At 36.0% G+C, this 21,769-nt stretch overlaps 5 protein-coding genes across 11 annotated transcripts; 2 read left to right on the forward strand and 3 right to left on the reverse strand.

The window, feature by feature from the left end:
* Nucleotides 1-4: 4 nt before the first annotated feature.
* On the reverse strand, nt 5-3,183 carry LOC105770719 (uncharacterized). 2 transcript variants are annotated; one of them, XM_012592039.2, is made up of 6 exons: nt 2,773-3,183; nt 1,821-1,955; nt 1,646-1,721; nt 1,319-1,413; nt 600-767; nt 5-493 (listed from the first exon to the last, which is right to left on the reverse strand). In XM_012592039.2, exons 1-6 carry the CDS (start codon nt 3,101-3,103, stop codon nt 333-335), a joined length of 966 nt encoding a protein of 321 aa, XP_012447493.1. In that variant the 5' UTR covers nt 3,104-3,183; the 3' UTR covers nt 5-332. The 2 variants fall into 2 exon arrangements, with proteins under 2 accessions (XP_012447493.1, XP_012447492.1); XM_012592038.2 differs by having other exon boundaries at nt 5-496.
* Nucleotides 3,184-3,468: 285 nt separating this feature from the next.
* Nucleotides 3,469-5,298, forward strand: LOC105770051 (uncharacterized). Its single transcript, XM_012591089.2, has 3 exons — nt 3,469-3,727; nt 4,207-4,486; nt 4,598-5,298. The coding sequence occupies exons 1-3, from the start codon at nt 3,662-3,664 to the stop codon at nt 5,071-5,073; spliced, it is 822 nt and encodes a 273-aa protein (XP_012446543.1). The 5' UTR covers nt 3,469-3,661; the 3' UTR covers nt 5,074-5,298.
* A 1,527-nt stretch (nt 5,299-6,825) lies between these two features.
* LOC105769243 (vacuolar protein sorting-associated protein 35B) lies at nt 6,826-13,592 on the forward strand. Of its 6 annotated transcripts, none has more exons than XR_008196072.1 (22): nt 6,826-7,067; nt 7,164-7,260; nt 7,372-7,495; nt 7,751-7,936; nt 8,354-8,441; nt 8,630-8,686; nt 8,791-8,880; nt 8,976-9,098; nt 9,461-9,535; nt 9,607-9,666; nt 9,933-10,049; nt 10,188-10,427; nt 10,506-10,568; nt 10,780-10,869; nt 11,139-11,228; nt 11,566-11,655; nt 11,774-11,842; nt 12,409-12,489; nt 12,587-12,694; nt 12,777-12,880; nt 13,021-13,145; nt 13,241-13,299. XR_008196072.1 is itself a non-coding variant. In XM_012589732.2 (22 exons), the coding sequence occupies exons 1-22, from the start codon at nt 6,975-6,977 to the stop codon at nt 13,437-13,439; spliced, it is 2,358 nt and encodes a 785-aa protein (XP_012445186.1). In that variant the 5' UTR covers nt 6,830-6,974; the 3' UTR covers nt 13,440-13,592. The 6 variants fall into 6 exon arrangements, 5 of the variants coding, with proteins under 5 accessions (XP_052487039.1, XP_052487037.1, XP_012445186.1 ...); XM_012589732.2 differs by having other exon boundaries at nt 6,830-7,067; nt 13,032-13,145; nt 13,241-13,592; XM_052631079.1 differs by lacking the exon at nt 13,241-13,299 and having other exon boundaries at nt 13,021-13,147.
* A 547-nt stretch (nt 13,593-14,139) lies between these two features.
* LOC105769244 (rac-like GTP-binding protein RAC1) lies at nt 14,140-16,280 on the reverse strand. The gene is made up of 7 exons (XM_012589735.2): nt 15,886-16,280; nt 15,407-15,494; nt 15,194-15,303; nt 15,052-15,115; nt 14,814-14,878; nt 14,642-14,707; nt 14,140-14,558 (listed from the first exon to the last, which is right to left on the reverse strand). Exons 1-7 carry the CDS (start codon nt 15,982-15,984, stop codon nt 14,463-14,465), a joined length of 588 nt encoding a protein of 195 aa, XP_012445189.1. The 5' UTR covers nt 15,985-16,280; the 3' UTR covers nt 14,140-14,462.
* Nucleotides 16,281-19,482: 3,202 nt separating this feature from the next.
* LOC105770212 (uncharacterized) lies at nt 19,483-21,138 on the reverse strand. The gene has a single exon (XM_012591309.2). The coding sequence runs from the start codon at nt 20,690-20,692 to the stop codon at nt 19,937-19,939; it is 756 nt and encodes a 251-aa protein (XP_012446763.1). The 5' UTR covers nt 20,693-21,138; the 3' UTR covers nt 19,483-19,936.
* Between the last annotated feature and the right edge of the window lie 631 nt (nt 21,139-21,769).

Below are 21,769 nucleotides of genomic sequence, written 5' to 3' on the forward strand. Positions count from 1 at the left end.
CAACTAGGGTAAAACGCTCGCATTTTATTTGATGCTTCACCAGTCACCACCAAAAAGCCACATAAGTACGCAAAATAACAGGATAGATAAGAGGTACTAACATGAACTACAGTAGGAAATTCTGGTTTTTAGTTAGAGGTGTTTATGAGAACTGTAAAATTAACCATACAGCACCAATTTTTTAATAATATAGAAGTAATCTTAAGCCGAGTCACACTCTTGCCTATGCAATGGGAGGTTTCACTTTCTAGCATTATTATTTTCAAACACTCTACTCACAAATTTGGGTTGATTGTGCTGGGACTTCTATTCCAGCACCCAAAATTGTTCTCTTACTCCTTAATTCTAGCAGACTCTCCCACAGCATTTTCCATCCGACCATACCATTCACCGATACGTGTATGTTCCACCATATCTTTACCGGATGTTAGATATCGGATAGGCCTTAGAACACCAAAAACAGCAAGGTCAGCCAAATTGGGTTTTGAACCACCTGCTAATAGAGATTACACTGAGACGTTAATGGTTTGTGAATAAAACATTTCATATATTTTGCCAAAAACACACTAGATTGCATATGACTGTTAACTAAAACACACCAAGATAATGCCGGCCGTCCAAAGCATCCACCCACGTTTCAGCAGCTTCATACAAGGCTGCTCTCTCATCAGTAATGTTGTGCTTCTTCTTCAGTTTCTTTGAGACAAAATACATAGCTGCTGCCCCAGCATACTTTGCTACCAACCTCTCTGTGAAACTGAAATTGCCTACATTTATCAGAAAACAACATAAATTAAAGATGAATAGCAGAATACCATCCTTTCTCTCATCATTTTAAAAGTTTTTAGAGCAAGAAGCACACAAAAAATATTACGTTCCCTACAATTTAAACAAATAATAGTAGTACAAGTAATCGACTAAAGAGAACCCACTACCCAGCATGACCGACATTGACAAGAAAAAATATTTATTTGAAATAGTAGAAAACAACATGATGCTAAATGAGGTTCAAATACCAAAACCTGCAAAGCAAAGCATTGCCCATCAATCTCAACAACAACCATGAATTAACAAAGTTCTGACTTCATTCAAAGTTAATTATAAACCTAGAGTCAATAACACCAAACTGCCGATAGCTGTAAATATCCTTCCATCCATTCCACCTAGTTAATCTTTATTCCCAGCAACTAAAATTTGTGAAAGAAATAAAATAACACTTGCAACCAAAAATGGTAGCACAAATATAAAAGTCTAACATATCTTCCATCTATATTAAATACAAATAAATCTTTGAATGTAGAGGAAAAGTTTATCTTACCATGAGTGGTGATATAATCAAATGATTCAAGTGCCTCAGAAGTACTTCGATATATATTTGGTGATAAAACATGCACCAAGTGATTATCCACCCACCTACATTATGGTATCACCATAAATTATAATGAAAGCCTGACTCCATATTGATGGTAAATCAACAATGATGAGAAAATTAATCAAAATAGGAGTAACATGAATTTTGTCTAAAAATTTGATAGACTCTTCCTCTCACAAATAATTGGCAATCTTCACAGATGTCCTCTAAATAAAACAGTAGCAACTTTTGTAATCTAATATGATGAACAATCAGAGATGCATAGGAACATACTCACGCCATTTCTTCTCTTCACCATCAGGAATGGAGCTATCGGGGTTGATCCTATGAAAAAGCTTATCAATTATATCTGGAACACAAATAAAGAATGCTAATGTTAACTTATAAGGTGAAAATATATGTAACTATCAAAACACAGTAGACAATTGATTGAGAGAGAGCAAATAACCAGAAGAATCAACCATCTGTTCACCGTCAACTTTAAGTATAGGCACCTTCTTATAATCAGACCACTTTATCTCCTTTTTGCTGATGGGATTGACTTCCACAATTTTATATGGAATGTTATAATAATCCAAAAATGCTGTAATAAAGAACAAAAAGTTTAATCAAATGAATTACAGAAAAAAAAATGAAGGGAAATAAAATAACTCAAATAAATGGGGATCAAATGAAAATTAAATTCACTTCACTTCATCTCAGAATGAGTTTATGGTAAACCATTACAGTGTCTGACTAATAAATAATCACGTGCAAAATGGATGGCCTGTCACTCTTTAAGATTCTGAACAAAGCAAAACACATATTCCACCGATTACAAGAAACTTAAGAAGTTCATTTATTCCTAAACAACATAACAAAATCACACGTATTGATATGCTTTAGTTCCAAGACTTCATACCAACTAAGCTATCTGATCAACACCACAATTCAGCATGTTATCACTATCTCAACTGTCTAGACCCCTTTACAATCATCAATCAAATAAAGCTTTATATATTCATCAGAAAAGAAAGGTTAATGAAAAGAAAAACGAAGTTAAAACCAAAGTCGTCTAGCGGTCCTTTTTCTCACACTCAAATTTTACAAGGCATATTGGTAAAATAAGCCTGAAACTATGAAAATGTGTCATTTTAGATATTACGGCCAATTAAACCGTCAAAATAGTTAGAAAGCTTAACAAAAGGATATGACCATAATTACACAATTTATATAATTCAATATAAAAAAGCTAACTTTATGTTCATGCTTATTTTAAACTGAAGTCCACCCTCCATTTTTTTGAACTTATTCTTCACAAGAAACTCATTTCTATTAAGAAATCAAAGGAAAAAAAATCCAGGAAACGAGGATAGTATCTTAATATGGAATTCGCTCCGAAACAGAGTGATTTTATTTACCTTTAACCTTGTTACAAAAAGGGCAAGCTTCATACTGGTAGAGAACGACTTCCTTGGGGAGGAACTTTTCAGAGCGAGGCTTCTCCTTAGCAAGAGCATCTTGAGCCAAAGACGATGCTGCCACAGAAAACAACATGGTCCCCGCAACCCTGCGCACGAGGGAAGGACGCGACAGCCCTAATCGATCAGCGAGTTTCTGCGAGAAAATATGAGAATTTAACGATGAAGAAGAGCATGTACTCATCAACGCCGCTTGAGCCAGCCGTTTCTCAACGGCGCCGCCACAGGTTAAGGCTCTGCCGACGGTAGCGAGTCCGTTGACTCTTCTCATGGTTGCAAATCGAAATAGCGATGTCGATGTATGTTCTAGTTTCCAGAACTTCTCGAATTCCCCCTGTTCTTGGTTAAACACTTAAACCACTAAGGTTTAGGGTTTAAGTTTGGTCTACGTGGCATTTGCTATGTCCACGAAACAAAACGACATCGCTTGATGATACTAAAGACTAAAAGTCTAAAACGAAAAGTCAATTCCAAATTGAATACGTGACTGAAATTGGATTACCAAAACGACCAAAAAGAACATTAAAATTTCAACGAAGAGGCTTGTAATGCATGCCAAGCGAGGAGGGTATTATCGGTCGATCACTAATTTTTCACGCTATATATAGCCGTCCTCTTTTCCTATGTTTTAAGAGATTTCAAAGACCTTAGCCGTCTGTCAAAAAAAACCCTAGCCGTAGTCCTCTTGGTTTTTAGGTTTCTTTCTAGGAGAGAGAGTTCTGTATTATTTTTTAGTTCGTAAGTTTTTTCGTATACTGAACAATCTTTTGTTACCGATTCATAAATTTCTCGAGGAAGTTCTTGGGATTTCGAAAAGAAAAAGCCGATAATGTCTCGGTGTTTTCCTTACCCGCCTCCAGGATATTTAAGGCAGGGGTTTGCTGAATCCATTAAGGTTCGTTGAGCAAAAGTATTTGGTTTTCACTTTTGTTGCTCAACTGCATGCGTTTGTGGTAGTTGAATATGATTTGGGTTTGTGGTTTTTTTTCAATTGGAATAAGTTAAGTTATATTAAAGGAATCGCTTGAATGACTGTTGTTACTCTGTAATTATGGATTAGAAAGATTTGTACAAATAACACTTCCAGGTGTCTAAATAAATTTGTAGATAAGTCTGAAGCCTTGAATTTGATTTTGATTTCTTTGTATGGATGTGATTGATTATCTCCGTAATTTTATACTCTTTTAACTGGGACGAGAGTTTATTACTTGTGTACCCTGTTTGTCCAGCGTGTTTGAATTCAATTTCTGATTGATCTCTGATAGAACGCTATATCAATTTAAAAATGTCCCAAACTTCCATGGTTAAAAATCATGATTCTTTGGTCATCCATTGCCCCGTCATCTAAATTTCATATTATGTTGTGCAATAAAGCTCGAGAAAGAGAAGGTACCGTCCAAAAGAGAACAGAGATTACACAAGAGAAGTGAGAAGAAGCAGAAAAAGAAGGAAAGAGAAAGAAAGGATAAAACTCACGGTCTCACCAAGAAATTTAAGCATGATGATTCCCTAAATGTCTATAAAGATGACCAATTGGAGAATAGTGATCTTACCGAAGAACATGGGCCACCTGTTTGCTACACATCTGATGGCAGCCAAAACAGCAACAAGAGGAAAAGGGAAACTTTATTCTCTAGTGAAAGCAGGGTTAATGGTAAGTTTTGTTCATTGATTAATCAGAGAGGTTGTACTTGCTTATTGGTTCGTTAGAGGAATGTATGTACAGGTATTTGGAATTTTAATTGTTATATTTTTCAATGAACAGATAATGCCTTAAAGATACGGTTTACCTTGAAAAAGCCTTGTCAATCTGCTGCATCTCTTAGTGAAGAAACAGTCTCTACCTCTGTGAGGTCGGATTCCACTCGAGAGCAATGTTCATCTTGGAGTATAAAAGCTAATACAGTTACTCATGTGCCTGAACAAAATCTATGGCACAATGATGAAAGGAGAGCACAAATTCCCTCTTCCGAAACTTCAGTGCGTGACAGTGAGATGCAGAAGGCTGCATTGCCATATGAAAGCTTGATCGAGGGTTGGATGCCACCTCTCGTTGAGCTAAATGATGACAGCGGTGATAACTGGCTTTTTAAGGTCAAGCAGCAAGGACAAACGGCCGCTAAAACATCTAAAGTTGACAGTGGTGTTACTACTTGTCGTGGTTGTGCAACTTCATGGCCAAGTGCTCAGTTTGTTTCTGAGGCTGATATTTATGCACTGCCTTATACCATTCCATTTTGATTGTTATAGCAATCTGACAACAGCACTTAGTGGAGGGTAGTTTTTTCCTCCTCCACAATGAGCGCGACCCTAATTCTTTTAATCAGTTTCCTAAAGTTTGTATTGAAGAGCAGAAAGGCGAGATTGGGCTACAATCCCGACCTGTGACACAATTTTGTTTGTTGGCCAAACACTAGCATGTATCATTTTATAAAATTTCTAATTGGAAATAGGATTTCCACCGAAGATACTCTCTGCTTGCTTTTCTGACATTTGAATTGTATATGTTTCGTGTTCATTTCTAATAAGGTTAGTAAAGCTCAATTTGATTAAAAAATTAAAAAATTTAAATTTTGAGTTATTTGAATTGTTTGAGTTGAGTTGAATTTTATAATTTAAATAATTTGAATAATAGATTGGTATAAATAATTTTTGGTCTTTGTTAATTTTGAAAATAAATAAATTGGTGTCTTTTAATAAAAATTATAAATGGAATTTAAAATATTTTTTAAAAATTGAAATAATTTTAAAATTTAAAATATTTATAAAAAATCAATTTTGAATTTAAAAAATTATAGAAATTTCTAAAGATATAATTTTTTAAAATTTTAAAATAATAATTTTGAAACTTAATGTTTCAAATTTATTATTTAATTTTTATCTGAAAAATATTTTAAATATATATTCTCAAATTTATGTGTTCTAACATGAAGTAAGTTATTCTATAATAATAGTTTTATTTAGCATGTTTAATTTTTTAATTTAATTTAAATAATTTTACTCGACTCAATTTCAATTTTATTTCATTCAATTTAAAAAAACTAAATTAAATTAATAAAATAACTAAATTAATTTAAAATTTTTCATTTAATTTGATTAAGTATGACAAGATGCTTGTATGCTATTTTTATGTTACAAACTCTACGTAACTTGACCATGGTATTACGTAAGTGGAGAATTTTGGCATTGTCTCCCATTGCATAAGGTGTTTTCTTTTTCTAAATATAAAATGTCAAATTTAAACATGTTGTGAAGTGTATGTACGAGGATAATAATTGTATATCTAAAATAAATATTATAAAAAGACGGAAATTTTTCTAGAAGTAAATTCATTAAACAAGCTATGGCATTTCTTATTGATTTCATTTTATAACTAATTTTCTGTTGCACACATAATCATAAATAATATTAATTTTATATTGTAAAATTTTTATAAAAATATGAACCTTCAGATCTTTGGGTTTCTATTCACAGAAGTTAATAGAGACATTAAGGTGGGTGATTCAAAGTTTTGAGAGTAGAGGGATGATTAATGCCAGATGCTGAAGAAGTATCATTTTTAATCCGCTACATGAGGGAAAATTAATCCGTATTTGGTTGCGTAATTCTTGAATGCAAGAATTTTCTACATGAGCGTGAGAACATTAAAATCTAATGCCTCCAAAATCCAAACAAAGAAGCTTATAAGTTTGCTAAAATGTTCTGTATTTTGATTACATTAAGATTTGAGATGTTCAACCATATTATGTTTCTTGATTAGTGATTAATAAAATATGTTGATTTTTTAAAAGTAAATTATCAAAGTGAAGTACTCATTTTTCTAATATGATCTTGAAACAGTTTACAAAATAATTGAAAATTTTAACATAGTCCCGCTAAGCCAGATGTCTTTCTGAAAAGCCCATTGTTAATGGTCTAGGGCTTAACTCAATTGGACTCCAATCGGGTATTTCCCCCTCAGTGCCTTGAATCTTCAACGGGTCACTGGGGGGAAGTAATTAACTTAGTCTAAAAGGAATCAACCCTTGGTTTTTTCTTCTCCTTTTGGTTCAAGTGAGAAGACCGTGCGGACGTTGGTCACGCTCACGTTGAAAGTCTCGAGCAGCTCCACCGGAGCAGGAACATAGAGTGAGGGGGATAGAATGTTGTTAATCGGAGCAGAGGACGAAGAGAAATGGCTGGCGGAAGGGATCGCTGGTATTCAGCACAACGCTTTTTACTTGCATCGAGCTTTGGTATCTCCTAAATTTCACTGTCTCAACTTGAATTTGAGCTCATCACGATCTCCAATCCTCTTCCATTGGTACTAACTTGGATCGATCTTATTTCAGGATTCCAATAATCTTAGAGATGCTCTCAAGTACTCCGCTCAGATGTTATCAGAGCTCCGGACCTCCAAACTCTCTCCTCAAAAATATTACGAACTTTGTAATTCTACCTTTTCCTTTTCTTTTTTTGTTCTTTTGATTGATGCAGTTGAGTGTGTTTGAATTTTCAGACTGTTTATGTAATTTTATGTATTTGCTATTGGGATTCCAGATATGCGAGCTTTCGATGAATTGAGGATATTGGAGATGTTCTTTAAAGATGAAAGCAAACACGGTGTCTCTGTGGTTGATCTGTACGAGCTAGTTCAACATGCCGGCAATATTTTGCCTAGATTGTAAGTGATTATTCGTATAATATATATATATCATTTCCAAATTTTTGACATTTCAAGGCATGCATTTCCATTCTTTGTAGCTACAATTCTTTCCCGTAACTGTAGTACCTTACACTAAAATTGGACTCTAGAACTTATATGGAAGAAACTGTGACATTCTGGTTCATATAATTAAGCTCCAAATAGTTAAATTGTCTTATGAATATGGCTATTCTCAAATGTTAGACCTCCATTGTCATTTTGGAAATCTATCAGGTATCTCCTATGCACGGTAGGATCTGTCTATATCAAATCTAAGGAGGCTCCTGCGAAGGAACTTCTTCAAGATCTTGTGGAAATGTGTCATGGAGTTCAACATCCCATACGTGGACTTTTTTTAAGGAGTTACCTTGCTCAAATCAGTCGAGACAAGTTACTAGATATTGGTTCTGATTACGAGGGGTGAGATCTCTTGATTAGCTTTTCTTTTCCTTCCTCTCGAAATGAGTTTCATTTCATAAGATGACTGATTCATTGTCTTTGGCTTTGCTGATGGGAATTGATATTTCAATGTTGTTGAACCACTTCCCAAGATATTGTGGTCCTTGTTCATTATTTTTTTCCTTTCAGTATTTTGGCTGTTTTTTTACATTAGATGGCTGAAATTCATAGTTCTCTATTCAAAAATTTGAAGACAATGAACTAGTTAAAAGTAGCTTTTGCACTATTCCATTGTTTGAACTCTGTTAACACTTAGAAACCTGTTTTGTTTTGGCTGTCTTTTGGGCCAAGGAATATATGTTGTATCTCTATGGTAGTGCTGAATTTGCTTCAAAGACAATTAACCACTTGCCAGGACATGATTATGTCTTCCTGCAGAGATGCTGACACTGTGATGGATGCTGTGGAATTTATACTGGAAAATTTCACCGAGATGAATAAACTTTGGGTGCGAATGCAGCTTGAGGTTTGTTGAATGTCTGTTATCAAGCTTTTTTCAAATATGCAATGCACCAAAGTACATGCATGCCTAGAAGTGAAAATATATCATGAGAGCATAAATTTTGGCCATGCAGGTGTCATGGTGCTTGTGATTCATTCATACTCTTTGGTCATCCTGAGTTGAAGACTTCAATTCCAATTTCTGGTCTGCAGGGACCTGGTAGAGTTAGAGAGAAGCGGGAAAAAGAAAGGAGCGCACTTCAAGAACTTGTAATATCAATAATCTAAAATTTTCAATTGGCTAAACTCTGCATCAGTGTGCTTGATGCACATTCGAGGGGAATTCATGCTTCTATATTGAACTTTCTCATTAGGTAGGAAAAAATCTCCATGTTCTCAGTCAGATAGAAGGGGTGGACCTTGAGATTTACAAAGAAACAGTTCTTCCAAGAGTCTTAGAGCAGGTAATTTTACTTCTTTTTCCTCTGTTTTCTTTCTCTCTTTAATATAAATTTGAGAGGTCCGTAGCATTAAAGGATTTTATCTGGTTCTTTTGCAGGTTGTCAATTGCAAAGATGATCTTTCCCAATATTATTTGATGGATTGCATAATTCAGGTGTTCCCTGATGAGTATCACTTGCAGACTCTTGAGATGTTATTGGCAGCTTGCCCCCAGGTCCAGGTGGGTAATGGAAATGATCTTCTTATTTTATCTTGTGCCTTGCCCTTCCCACTAGGCCACCTATCCTAACATCTCTCAACACAATTTATCTTATGTGCTGGATAACCTGATTGTTTCCATATAGGAGTTCCCACTCCTGTTTTTCTATCAAGACCTATGTACCTAAACTTTCTCCATGTCCTATAAAGTGAGCATTCATTGTAGAGTAGCCTGGTAGAGACTGGGTCTCTTAGTGTGTGACCTCCTCCTGTATGGGAGGATCTTGTTAATTAGAACCATTTTGGCTTTCATTTTGTTTTGTAGTCTTTTTTATTATGAGGCACTAAGCTTGATGAATACATTTTTCTTCTTTTATATCACAGCCAACAGTTGACATCAAGACAGTTTTGTCTCGACTAATGGACAGACTGTCAAAGTATGCTGCTTCAAGTGCTGATGTAAGTTATCAGTATATTAACTTTTTCTCTTCCTGCATATGCAAGTTGCTGACAGACCTTTTCTACATCAGGTATTAACTGAATTTCTACAAGTTGAAGCCTTCACTAAATTGAGCAATGCAATTGAGAAGGTAAATCAACTATTATTCTCACCCTGAAGTTGCATGGTACCTTGAAACTTATTCCAATGTTATAAAGGAATGATTCTGTTAAAGAATGTAAATGCTTTGACATAATGGAGTCAGATGGTGGCCCCCTGAACTTAACCGCGGATGTTGACCCCTATCTTGCCCCTTTTTCATTTGTCTACCAGTAAACACCTTCCTTTATTTTTATGCATTTAATGTGGAATAGTGAGTCATTTTCTGCTAGCTGATTGGATATGATTCAATGGCAGGTCATAGAAGTGCAGGTAGACATGCCTGCTGTTGGAGCTATAACTTTGTATGTCTCTCTTCTTACCTTTACTCTTCGTGTTCATCCTGATCGGCTTGATTATGTGGATCAAGTACTGGTATGTTTCATCTGGGGATCTGCTAAAAAAATTTCTCCTTTAGTGCTGTACTTCGGCCATGCTATTTTACAGCATTTGGGAACAATGAACATGTCAGAGTAATATTCGTCATTGTCTATTGTCGGTCATTTGTTACAGGGAGCCTGTGTTAAGAAGCTGTCTAGCATACCAAAACTTGAAGATAGCCGGGCAACAAAACAAGTGGTTGCTCTTTTGAGTGCTCCATTGGAGAAATACAATGATACAGTAACAGCCTTGAAAATTTCTAATTATCCACGAGTAATGGACCATCTTGATAATGGAACAAATAAAGTCATGGCAATGGTTATCATTGAAAGCATTATGAAGAATAATACATGCATATCAACTGCGGACAAGGCATGCCTCTTCATTCTTCTCTGTTTCTCTCCTTGTATCAAGTTCTTTTCTTGAAGAAAGTAACATTGCTTTTTGTAGGTTGAGGTGTTGTTTGAATTAATAAAGGGACTCATTAAGGACCTGGATGGTGCTACGGATGAGGTGCATACTGAAACTAGAAATTTCCTGATATTCTATTAAGATTGAAATATTTGAATTATATAACTTCTATTACTCTGTTTTCAGATCCATATTCAATTATTTCTTTCCTCTCTTGCTTATTTTGTGTGTCATGTTTTTTGAGAATGTGAATAAGTTATCAACTTATGGTTCTCCTTTCTTATGCCCTTCATTTGTTACGTATCTGCCATAGCTTGATGAAGAGGATTTCAAAGATGAGCAAAATTCTGTTGCTAAGCTAATTCACATGCTATATAATAATGAACCGGAGGAAATGTTGAAGGTATGCTTTTCTAATATTTCTTTTTAAGCTAATTTCTGTGACATTTTTCAGAACAATATATAAGTGGATATTCTTGAGGGATAGAAAAATGGGAACTTCACCATCTTCTTTGAGTTAGGTTTAATGCCTGTTCATTTCCCATAGAACATCACCGCTGTACCATAGTTAGGATAATGTTATGTTTAATTACAGTGTTTTCATTTACCTTGTTTATAACCAATCCAAAACCTTTATCCCCTGAATGATTATTATAATTGACTTCCTTTCAGATTATATGTATTGTTTGGAAGCATACCATGGCTGGGGGACCAAAACGCCTACCCTTTACAGTTCCTTCACTTGTTTTTTCTGCACTTCGGGTAGGTTTCTTCCTTTTCCATATTGTTATGTTCCTATGTCTCATCTTATTTCTATCTACAACGAGGAAGTATTAAATGCTTATTGGTAAAATTCTAAAAGATTATACATGCAGGCAGTTGGGTTTTGGAGCATAATCATTGTATTTGTTCTTAGATCCTTCCCTCTCATTCCCCCACCCCCTTTCCACAACTAATGATCTGGTGTGATTTATATATGTAGTAATTCAGATTTTATTGAAACTAAAGGCCAAAAGGGAAGGAAAAAATTATATATATATAACACTTGATAATATTGGTAGTGAACATAATTCAGACATATTGTGGTGCTTGTGTGCAGTTGGTTAGGCAACTGCAAGGTCAGGAGGGAGACATAGTGGGAGAAGAAGTGCCAGCAACACCAAAGAAAATTTTCCAGCTCTTGAGTCAGGTTTCTTTGCAGTTTAGGGATTTATCACTGTTTATGCTGTTGTCATATTCTTCCCCCCCCCCCCCTCCCAACACCTATATTATCCTGCAAAAAATCACTCTAATAACTCTTCCTTCAGATGATCGAAGCACTTTCAGCTGTTCCATCACCTGAACTTGCTTTAAGGTTGTACCTACAATGTGCTGAGGTAATCTTCGTTCCTTTTTTTTTTCTTCTTTTAATGAAGATGTAATCTTGGGTCTTGATTATACAACTATAGCAAAAAAGTCATTCATTAAATAATTAATTGAATCTCAAGAATTCCTTTGGATAATAATAAATTTTGATTACATTTTAAGAGCAACAACATGCCTTTTTTTCTAATTGGTACTGGGGCAATGACACACAGAGATTTACAATGCCTGCTTGTAAGGGGTACGAGATATCTGATGTAAGCAGGTGCATACAAGAAGAATCAGCTTTACATGTGGACAACGTTTAGGGTCATGGTTGATATTTCTTGTTTTAGGGTCTTGTTTTATCGATTCCATACATTATGGGTCTATATTTTCGTTTTAGATGCTAAGAGGGTGTTCTCATTGCTAATCTCCCCTCATTATGGCTTAAATTTGATGGTATTCTATCATTATGATAATGGAAATTCATGCATCATGAACAGTATCGCAGAATCTTTAGTTTTGTATGAAAACCTTAAACTTTAGGTTGAACCTTCTAACCTCTATTTTGTCCTCTCTTTTTCCTGGTGACTATCAGGCAGCTAATGGCTGTGATCTTGAGTATGTTGCTTATGAATTTTTCACTCAAGTGTTTGTATTGTACGAAGAAGAAATTGCGGTAATTTCAGAGTCATCAGCTAATGTTTCAATGAAAGAGCCATGAAATTATTCACATTCTTGTCTTCTAATTTCTGTCGAGTGTTTGTTGCTCTTAGAACTCCAAAGCCCAAGTGACTGCAATTCATCTGATAATTGGGGCTCTCCAGAGGATGAATGTCTTTAGTGTCGAGAACCGAGATACTTTGACACACAAGACCACAGGAGTAATAATGCTTACCTCTTCTCCGATCATTGTGCTTTATTGATCTGTTTATACCAAATTTAATTATGTGCTACTTTGGTCAGTATTCAGCTCGACTATTGAAGAAGCCCGACCAGTGCAGAGCTGTTTACGCATGTTCACATCTTTTTTGGGTTGATGGTCAGGACGGCATTAGGGATGGGGAGAGGTTTGACCTCAAAACTTACCCTGTTTTAGCTTGAAAACATTATTCTTTCATCATGTCCACACTAACCTTCAGGTTTATTTATTATCCTTTTTAGTAAACAATAAATTCCTTTCAATAGTTAGAACTAAACACTTTATAAGGGAGGTTGCAGGGTCCTGCTGTGCCTAAAGCGAGCATTGAGGATCGCAAATGCTGCTCAACAAATGGCTAGTATTGCACGAGATAGCAGTGGGCCAGTCACGCTCTTTGTTGAGATATTGAACAAGTCAGTGCTTAGAGCTGTACAAGATTGAACCTTTCTGATACGGAATAGCTTAATCTTTACAATATAAACATGTATTTTGGTGAAACTTGGTTCAGGTACCTCTATTACTTTGAAAAAGGAAATAAACAAATCACCGCTGCTGCGATCCAACACCTGATAGAATTAATCAATACAGAGATGCAGGGTGATTCTGCAACCTCAGATGCTTTTCTTGCCAGTACCTTGCGTTACATTCAATTCCAGAAACAAAGAGGAGGTGTAATGGGTGCCAAATTTGAATCCATTAAATTGTAAGTAAATTTTTGGGAATGTAAAGAATTATCGTTGTGAGGAGGGGCAACCATGTTGTTTAGTTTTGCATAGTTGATGGTTGAAGTTGGAGAGTATTTTGATTTTACTATCGAACTAAACGCCTTATAAAATGGTCTCTATTCTCGAGTTCTGTTACTTGTTTCCTTCTCTAAGTCTAAAAAAGGGAAGGCGTCGAGCAAAGTTTTATTTTATATTTACTATTTAAGTTGGAAAAAAGTTGAAAACAAATAGGTTTTCCCTTTCAAGAGGCTGTTTAAAGAACAAAATGGTTTATTTTTCACCTTCTGGCTTTAGGGATGTCAAAATATGAATTCTCTAACAAGTTAGTTTTTGCAATTGAAAATTTAGAATTAAAAAATTAATAAAGAGTAGCTGTTAGCTTAATTCCTTTCCAGCAACCAATAGATTTGATCAGACTAAGATGATCCATAATTTACGGGAAGCAAAGGATGATGGCCATTCAAAAAAGTTATTTTTATTCTATCACACTAAATCAAATCGTTAGGGGGGTGTTTTCGTGACGGGTGGATATTAGAAGATGCAAGGCTAATGGTGATACGATTTGCTCGATTTGGTATTTGTACATACTAAAAATCACATGACACTTAAATCTATGACTGGAAGCATCAATGGAGCATATGATTAAATAAAAATGCTTTAAATTAAAAAAAGAAAAAAGAAAGAATGCAAGAAACCAGTTATTGCTACTAGGATCTTCCTCACATCTGGTTAAAACATGAGTGAAGTTTAAACATGAAAAGCAGAAGAAGCGAGCATGTTAACAAGGAATACTTGTCATCTAAGTAAAAACACGAAACAAAATCACCTGATGCTTTCACAGAAAGTCCATAGAAAGTCAGGTTAAGACTTGATGCTAAACATGATGGCTTGCTGTTTTCCTTGAACTAGAAAAAAAATAAGAGAGGAAAATTGATATAGAGATACGAGCAGCGAGAAGCTGGCAGTTGGTTCCATCTTTTTCAGACTTGAAGAATCTTCATCTGATCATAATATTGAGCAACCACCTGACTTTTTCTTCTTATTTTTATTCGGAGGCTGCAGCACTACCTTAATGGCTGCATCAAACACTGCCTTCACATTCTGCACGTTGCACAAGATTCCATTAGAATTCAACATAAATTTTCAGTTCAAAGATAATGAAGACGACGTAGAAAATATTGAACCTGCTGTGTTTTTGAGCTACACTCAATGTATGCAGGAGCCGCAATCTGTTTCTTTAATTCCTCTCCCTTGAGGAAAAAAAGAAGTTATCCAAGACAAATATTTTTAAAACTTAAGTGGAACATGTTATTATCCTTGAAAGAAAAAAAAATTAATGTATCTATAAATATGTACCTGAGCTGTAGAAATGGGCACTGCGTTAGGATGGTCTGTCAAGAATTGTTGATCATCTCGGAGATCTGCAGCATTAAAGAGTTGAAAACATAAGAAAAATTCATGAAATGGCAAGAATTTCAAAACCATTAGCATAAAAAGGACACTCCTCTTCTATTTAAAAATATTTTCGGCCACTAGTAGAATCAGCCCAATAACAATTTACAAAGACAATTATCTGGGGGCGAAACAATGATACCAAGCTTAGTTCCAACAAGAACTATCGGAACACCAGGGGCATAATGCTTTAGCTCAGGAATCCACTGAAATGGGAAGCAAGAAAACACGTGATCAGCAACAAAGTTATTATCTCAAGAGACAAAATTATTCAATGGTTAAACCTTCTTGGCAACGTTTTCATAACTGGCCTTGCTGATGAGAGAAAATGCAAGAATAAACACATCAGCCCCACGATAGCTCAGTGGTCGTAGTCTATTGTAATCCTCCTGACCTGTTGTTCCAAAGGCAATTAATTTCAGACCAAAATCTAAAAATAACAAGGATTTACTAATAATATATAAAAAAGGGAATTTCAAAAGCCATTTCCAAATTACCAGCAGTGTCCCATAAACCTAAGTTGACAGTGCTGCCATCGACGACGACATTTGCACTGAAATTGTCGAAAACAGTCGGGACATAGTCCTGTTAACAGAGCAATTGTTAAAGCAAACAGTTATGAATAAGAAAATGGGTATTAAAAGATGATCTGACCCTGACATAGCGCAATCGCCCCCAACTTTGGTTTCAATTAACTATGAAGAGATCAGGTTATAGCTGATCTGTCTACAATGTACGGCATTAAGCCCAATTATAGCAGCATTTATGAAAGACAACCATTTTTAATAATTCTTCTTTCATTTATCCGACAAAAGAAACATTATTTATTCAGTTTTTTTTTTAAATCTTATTTTCTTTATCTATCTGAGAACCAAAAAGAAAAATCATAAAAAAGGAAATCCCTGATGAATCATGCGATCATTATCCATCAAAGATCCGAAAAAAAAAAGGAAAGAGAAGAAGGGAGAAAGCTGACCGTAGGGAAAGTGTTGCTGGTGTAGGAAATCAGCAAGCAGGTCTTTCCGACGGCTCCATCGCCGACGGTGACGCACTTTATGAATCTCGAGGCGCTCATTTTCGTCCGCCGTGAGAATTAAAGGGTAGGGAATATTGAAATCCTTCTTCAAAGGTTCTGGGGTCAGATGGGGGTTCACGCAGTGGTGGTGGTGGTGGTAGCTGTGGAACGAAGAGTGAGATCTACAGGCTTCATCGCTTATGTCCACGAATCAAATCATAAGGAAAGAGATAGATTGGAAAGTTGAAGCAAGTGAATGACAGAGGAAATGGAGAAAGAAAAGGGAAAAATGGCAAAATGAGAGGAGATGGAGAAGGGGAAGCAAATGCGGTTTAAGTTTGAACTGAATGCTAAGCTGACCTCGCCACCTAAGCCTCTCATCATCTTCCACGTATTATTATCCTTTTTCCATTTTTAAAAAAATACCATTTCTTTTTTACTTTTTGCAATCTGTTCTCGACAATGATTGATAATCTCAATATAGAAATAGTAATACGATATGACGTAACATTAATTATATCTATTGAATTTTGAATAAAGCCCTGTTTGGATCATTGTCATCTTACTTTTCTTTTCGTACAAGCCTTTTTCTTAACTTCATCTTCAATTTTCTTAATTTTTTAAAATACTTTTCATTCAAATCTTTAATCCAGCTAGTTTGCTTTCTAGGGGTGTTTAGGGGTATCTAAGATATCAGAGAATCATCACTTCAGGGTGGATGTGTTGATGGATCTGGAGGGCATACTGTATTCAAACTTGTTTACCTCATATTCATATTATTATTTTAAAAGATATTTTTGTTAAATTTAAAAATATAAACAATTTTCTTAAAATAAAATAAAAAGATTATAGACTTGAAACAAGCTAGATCAAGAACCTTTGCTTAGTGGCATTATCAAGAAGAAATGGAGTTGGTGGAAATTTCGAGATGTCTGTAGTTTAAAACAGATAGTAATAAGGTGGTTTGTAGTTTCCTTGAGGCAGTTTGCGGATGAATGGATGAGCCTTGCCCTTGGCTGCTTTCAGTATCACTATTTCTGATGCTTCCTCCTTTCCCACACTTGATGTTTTCGTATATTGTGGTCAAGCACAATGCTGAACTCGTTTTCAACCTTAATGATCTCCATTTTTAGTGACTTTAATATCATTACCATCAACCCATACTCACCCAAAAATGAGATCCGGTCTTCAACACCGGATTCTGCAACAGTACGACCGTTGACGAATGCTTCATACGCATAATTGACATTGTTGCTCCCATCTTGACTACTGTACCGTTCATAGGCATACTATTGAAACAGCTTAATTGCAATTAAGCTGCTTTTTAAACTTTACCTTACTTGGTTGTGGAAGCACCTAGGAGCGCAGGGGCAAAGTCTTTATTTATTTTTTTCGGGACCAAAATATAATTTTGTGTTAATTTATAACTTCACAATTTTTAGAGAGAACATGCAACAATTTTACATTTTTGGAGCCAAGCCTGGGAAATGAGGCCCATGTGGCAGCTTAGAGTGAATGCAATTACAAATGCTATCATTGTAGCTGCTACATTCTGCAGAATTGTGGACAACCGATCAGCTAAAGCATTTATGGTTGCATCAGCAGTTTTTTTGAACCTTAATAGGATTAGGAAGGGTAGCTGCACTTGAAGGAACATATTCTGAATAGAACTAAAATGGGAGGAATGTAAAAAGTGTTCTCCCATGGTGTATGAAGTGTTGCAGCAGATATATTGGAATGGTAAGAATAGGCAGACCATCAAATATAAAAGCCGCCCTTTCAATCTCTAATTTCATAATTTGGGAATCATCAGGAGAGTGAGTAGTGAGCACAATGCAGTCAAGACATGCGTGATTCCATAGGCAAAGAGTGGAGCTCCCATGCCTCACGAAATTACACCGGCCAAGCTAAGCCAGTGCATAGGGCCATTCTGGCACATTTAGTTTTAGCAGCTCCCATATTGATGGACTAGCACCAAAGTTTTTCTGAGACCATTCTTTCATTGTAATTGACCTTGAATCCTGCCCAAAATATTGACTTCTGGAGTTTGTCAAAGGCTAGAACTTCAAGAAGCATCAAAACGACACATAGAGCTTGAATTTGCAATGTTTTCTGATATTTGAAATCCCACAAGAGCGGCATATTCTCCTTCCTGGATATCAAATTCATGCGGTTTCCGCTCTCAACAACCTGACCATTCTTCAAAACAATGATGGTTTCAACGTCTCGATGTAGCACAATAATTGTTATTTGATTTGACACCATCTACTGCCTGCTAAACTATGAACTCTGATTCTGCCCTCCAGAAAGCTGAGTGCCTCCTTTTCAAACCTGAATTCGGAAAACTGTCAAACCATAATTAAATTGACATGGCTTTTTTTTTTTTTTTTACTATTTGAAACCAGAGTTGGCATCTTCCTAATTAAAGAATGAAGTTGGATATCATCAGAACAAGGAGGCCACTTTTAATTATTTAAGTTTCTTGTACAATGCAAGAGCCGTTTGTAGAACACACCAACCTACTGTTTTATAACTACTTGGCAGTTCTTGCTAATGCAGGGGCTTTAGCAATGGCAGGGCAAGGTTTGCTGTTGCTAGATCCCACTGCAAAAACGAAAATGCTTGTTTTTTTTTTTTTTATCATAAAATACGATCAATGACAGAAAAATGTTTTAACTGTTTCTACATCCCCTACAAATGGGGCGAATCTGTGAAATAACTTGAACAGAAAAGAAAGTATAAGCCACCTCCATAAGTAAGGAACCGAGAATAGTTGTCATGGCGATCATCAAATTGGATAGTTCTTTGTTGGTTGACTATAGGGTTTACCACTGCATGGCAACTGAAATTTGCGTAAGGAAAGAGTTATCTCCCGGAATGATGATTTTTTATTTTATTTTTACTTCAAAATATAGTTTTTACCTAAAGTATGCCATTATCCATTATCCATATCCGATTGTTAGACCCGCAGAAACGGGCTGAAGCCCACGAACCACGCTTTCATTGAACTCCAAATGGCTTGAACTCCGCACCAGCACTTTCTTTTAGGCATAGCAATATCAGACCACGTGGCAAGCAGAAGGAGCCCTTCTCTTGGAAGCCATAGCCAAAGCAGTTCACAAGAGAAAAAGGTGCTAACGACTCCAATATCAGACCAGCTGAAATATCGGATCTGAGCAGTCAACGGATACGACTTGGCCAGCCCCCCTTGCTATTCCATCATTTTTACCATTATCCTTTCCAATTTATAAGCTCCTACTTCAACAAACATCATGTTAAACTAGATTGCTAGGTCATTAAATTCTACAGATTTATTCTACCTTTATTAAATTTTTCTACAGATTTATTCCACCTTTATTACCGGAATTATATGGTTTGAAAATTATTACTCATTGTTTATGCCGTCCAGCTAATTGATATTGTCACCAACTGGGATCCTTTAAGTAAATCAGGCCTCAATTCTAATTAATCGTTTTTTAATTTTAAAAAACAAAATTCTCGTTAAAATATACTAGCCTACAGGTATGTAAGAATTTATACTAGTAGTAGGAGTATTGATTTTCATAATAATAACAACAACAATAATTTTGGCAATTTTCTACAGAAATCAACCATACAATCATCCGCCAGTATAATTATGCTCACCCCATTTCAAAAACAAGGTGGTGATCACAATATGCGGATCTAAATTACAAACACATATATATTACACACAACCATGGATATAAAAGAAGAAAAATCATCAACAAATCTAAGACGACGACCCTTCTTCTTCTTCTTCTTTTTTTCCTTTCGTGCACCTCATTTCAGAAAAAAAAAACACAGGAGGTGATCACAATATTTCCCATGAAATAATAATAGTACCCAGCAGAGAAACGTGAAGACGGAAAATAGAAAACTACTAGTCGATTGAGGAAAGCATACCCTTAAATTTAATAAGGCCCTTTAAGCGAAGGACCCTTCAAAGTTCAAACTGCACCACGAACCAAAACCGACTCAAGCTTTCGTTTACTCAATGGAGACGTAGGAGCCGTCGGAGATTGTCAGTGGCTCCCACATCGAACTCAGCGGCTTCAGCGTTGCATCCGAGCTTCGGTCTAAGCGAGAACTTGGGCAAAGGCAAGCTGCTAGGCGGTGGAGAGAGTGTAAAGACGGAACCTGAAAACTTCTCCAAACCTTTGGCGACGCTACCTGTTGCTATGTACGATGGCTTTAAAACCTTAGGGAGATCACTCGGGTCGGGTCCTAACGGGTTAACCGATGCCGTGATGGGAAAATTACTTATGGCCTGTGTTTTTGTTGCTTCTGTTGGCTTCAAATGATCTTTATTTGGATGATCCTCTATTTTCCCAGGGATGAGTTGTTTTGATTTCGACCTCTTGGGTGTGAGGGATTGGTCTCTGGGTCTGTGGTTTTTCCTGTTAGAAGGAGAGGAAGAGAGGCTTCGGGTTCGAGAAGGAAGAGAGCTATGTGGAGGTTTATTAGGGGATGGAAATGGAAGGAGAGGGGGTTGCCGCTGCTGCATCTGCTGATAGAACATTGGATTGAGAAGAGAACCTGAAGGAGGATAAGAAAAGGAGAGAGACGGTGGCGGAGCAAACAAAACGCCTCCTCCTCCTCCTCCTCCATTGATGGTGTATGTTGGAGCTAAGTTTTCGTTTGGATTCGAAACGAAGTTAGCTCCGATATTTCTCTTTGGAATATTCTTGAGTTGCTTGTAAGGAGAAAATGATCTCTCACCTGAAGATGATATGAAAATTGCTTCCATAATATTGGGTTTTCTTTTTCTCTTTTAAAACCTGTTTGTTTCCACTGAAACTTGAAAAAATAAAGATATCTATGTGGAAAACGAGGAACAAATTTTTTTTAGCAAAAATTTTACAAAGAAAAACAGGCGATGATCTTTGAAATAATATGATCAAAAGCCTAAAACCAAAACCTTTAAAAGTCTATATTTCACAGAGCTTTACAGATTTTCTCAAGGAATAAGTATTTAAAAGCATATGTTTACAAAGAAAATGCCAAGAACAGAAAAGGAGGAAACAAGTTTTTTTTTTCAAGCTGATCAAGTAATACATACAAAATATATCTTCATCCAGAGAAAATATTGAAGAGAGATTCTAAACGGATCTGAAAGATCCCTTTGTATGTAAGGGGAGGTTTTTGGATTTTTCTTTCTTTATCTTTGGTTAGTAATTTTTCATGAACGTTAAAACTCTGTGCCTCTTTTTTATAGAAGCGATATAGCCTCCGAAGTCTCCAACGGCTATTTTATTTTTATAACTTAAATGTTACTATTTACTCCTAATTTACCGACAATACCCGGAAGACAAACGTTTGGGCGGCAGCCGCCGATTCGATGTTGACCGTTGGATCCAATTATTTGATGTAGCCGTTGAGGAGATACTAGCCGTTGATGAGTTTCTCGGGTTCTTCGAGGTTGGTCCGGTATGAAAGGGACTTGATAAAATCTAAGCCATACACGTACCCAACTTGGTGGGACCCAGACTTATTTTGGGAGGGTATTATTTTATTTTACCTCAAGCACAGGGAATGAGCGCGGACAACGCATTAATAAAATATTTATTTATAATAAATCTTTTCTAGGCAGAACCCATGATGAGCATGATGCACCAAATGGTCCTACAATAATACAGTGCAAGTCCTACTGAGATTCTTCCACGTGGAAGCATTTGATGAGATTTTCCGGTTCTTTCTGCACGTGACTTTCTTTCGCCTTAATTAATGTGATGCAAGCAATAGGGAAAAGTACCATAATACTTCCTATACTATAATTTAGATATTTTTCGGTCCCTATAATGAAAACATTGATAAATCGGTTCCA

The sequence above is a fragment of the Gossypium raimondii genome, chromosome 5 (assembly GCF_025698545.1).
Source record: "Gossypium raimondii isolate GPD5lz chromosome 5, ASM2569854v1, whole genome shotgun sequence".
Classification (NCBI taxonomy): domain Eukaryota; kingdom Viridiplantae; phylum Streptophyta; class Magnoliopsida; order Malvales; family Malvaceae; genus Gossypium; species Gossypium raimondii.

What these genes read in the sequence shown, in the direction of transcription:
- LOC105770719 (XM_012592038.2), bottom strand. Translation starts at nt 3,103, where the DNA reads ATGAGAAGAGTCAACGGACTCGCTACCGTCGGCAGAGCCTTAACCTGT. An exon ending in TTTTTGTAACAAGGTTAAAG is followed by an intron (nt 1,956 to 2,772) that starts GTAAATAAAATC and finishes TCTTTATTACAG; the next exon opens with CATTTTTGGATTATTATAAC. An exon ending in TGATTATATCACCACTCATG is followed by an intron (nt 768 to 1,318) that starts GTAAGATAAACT and finishes TGATAAATGTAG; the next exon opens with GCAATTTCAGTTTCACAGAG.
- LOC105770051 (XM_012591089.2), top strand. Translation starts at nt 3,662, where the DNA reads ATGTCTCGGTGTTTTCCTTACCCGCCTCCAGGATATTTAAGGCAGGGG. An exon ending in GGTTTGCTGAATCCATTAAG is followed by an intron (nt 3,728 to 4,206) that starts GTTCGTTGAGCA and finishes TGTGCAATAAAG; the next exon opens with CTCGAGAAAGAGAAGGTACC. An exon ending in TAGTGAAAGCAGGGTTAATG is followed by an intron (nt 4,487 to 4,597) that starts GTAAGTTTTGTT and finishes TTCAATGAACAG; the next exon opens with ATAATGCCTTAAAGATACGG.
- LOC105769243 (XM_012589732.2), top strand. Translation starts at nt 6,975, where the DNA reads ATGTTGTTAATCGGAGCAGAGGACGAAGAGAAATGGCTGGCGGAAGGG. An exon ending in TCAAAAATATTACGAACTTT is followed by an intron (nt 7,261 to 7,371) that starts GTAATTCTACCT and finishes TTGGGATTCCAG; the next exon opens with ATATGCGAGCTTTCGATGAA. An exon ending in GGGTGCGAATGCAGCTTGAG is followed by an intron (nt 8,442 to 8,629) that starts GTTTGTTGAATG and finishes TCTGGTCTGCAG; the next exon opens with GGACCTGGTAGAGTTAGAGA.
- LOC105769244 (XM_012589735.2), bottom strand. Translation starts at nt 15,984, where the DNA reads ATGAGCGCCTCGAGATTCATAAAGTGCGTCACCGTCGGCGATGGAGCC. An exon ending in CCAGCAACACTTTCCCTACG is followed by an intron (nt 15,495 to 15,885) that starts GTCAGCTTTCTC and finishes CTCTGTTAACAG; the next exon opens with GACTATGTCCCGACTGTTTT. An exon ending in GTAGCTCAAAAACACAGCAG is followed by an intron (nt 14,559 to 14,641) that starts GTTCAATATTTT and finishes TGCAACGTGCAG; the next exon opens with AATGTGAAGGCAGTGTTTGA.
- LOC105770212 (XM_012591309.2), bottom strand. Translation starts at nt 20,692, where the DNA reads ATGGAAGCAATTTTCATATCATCTTCAGGTGAGAGATCATTTTCTCCT.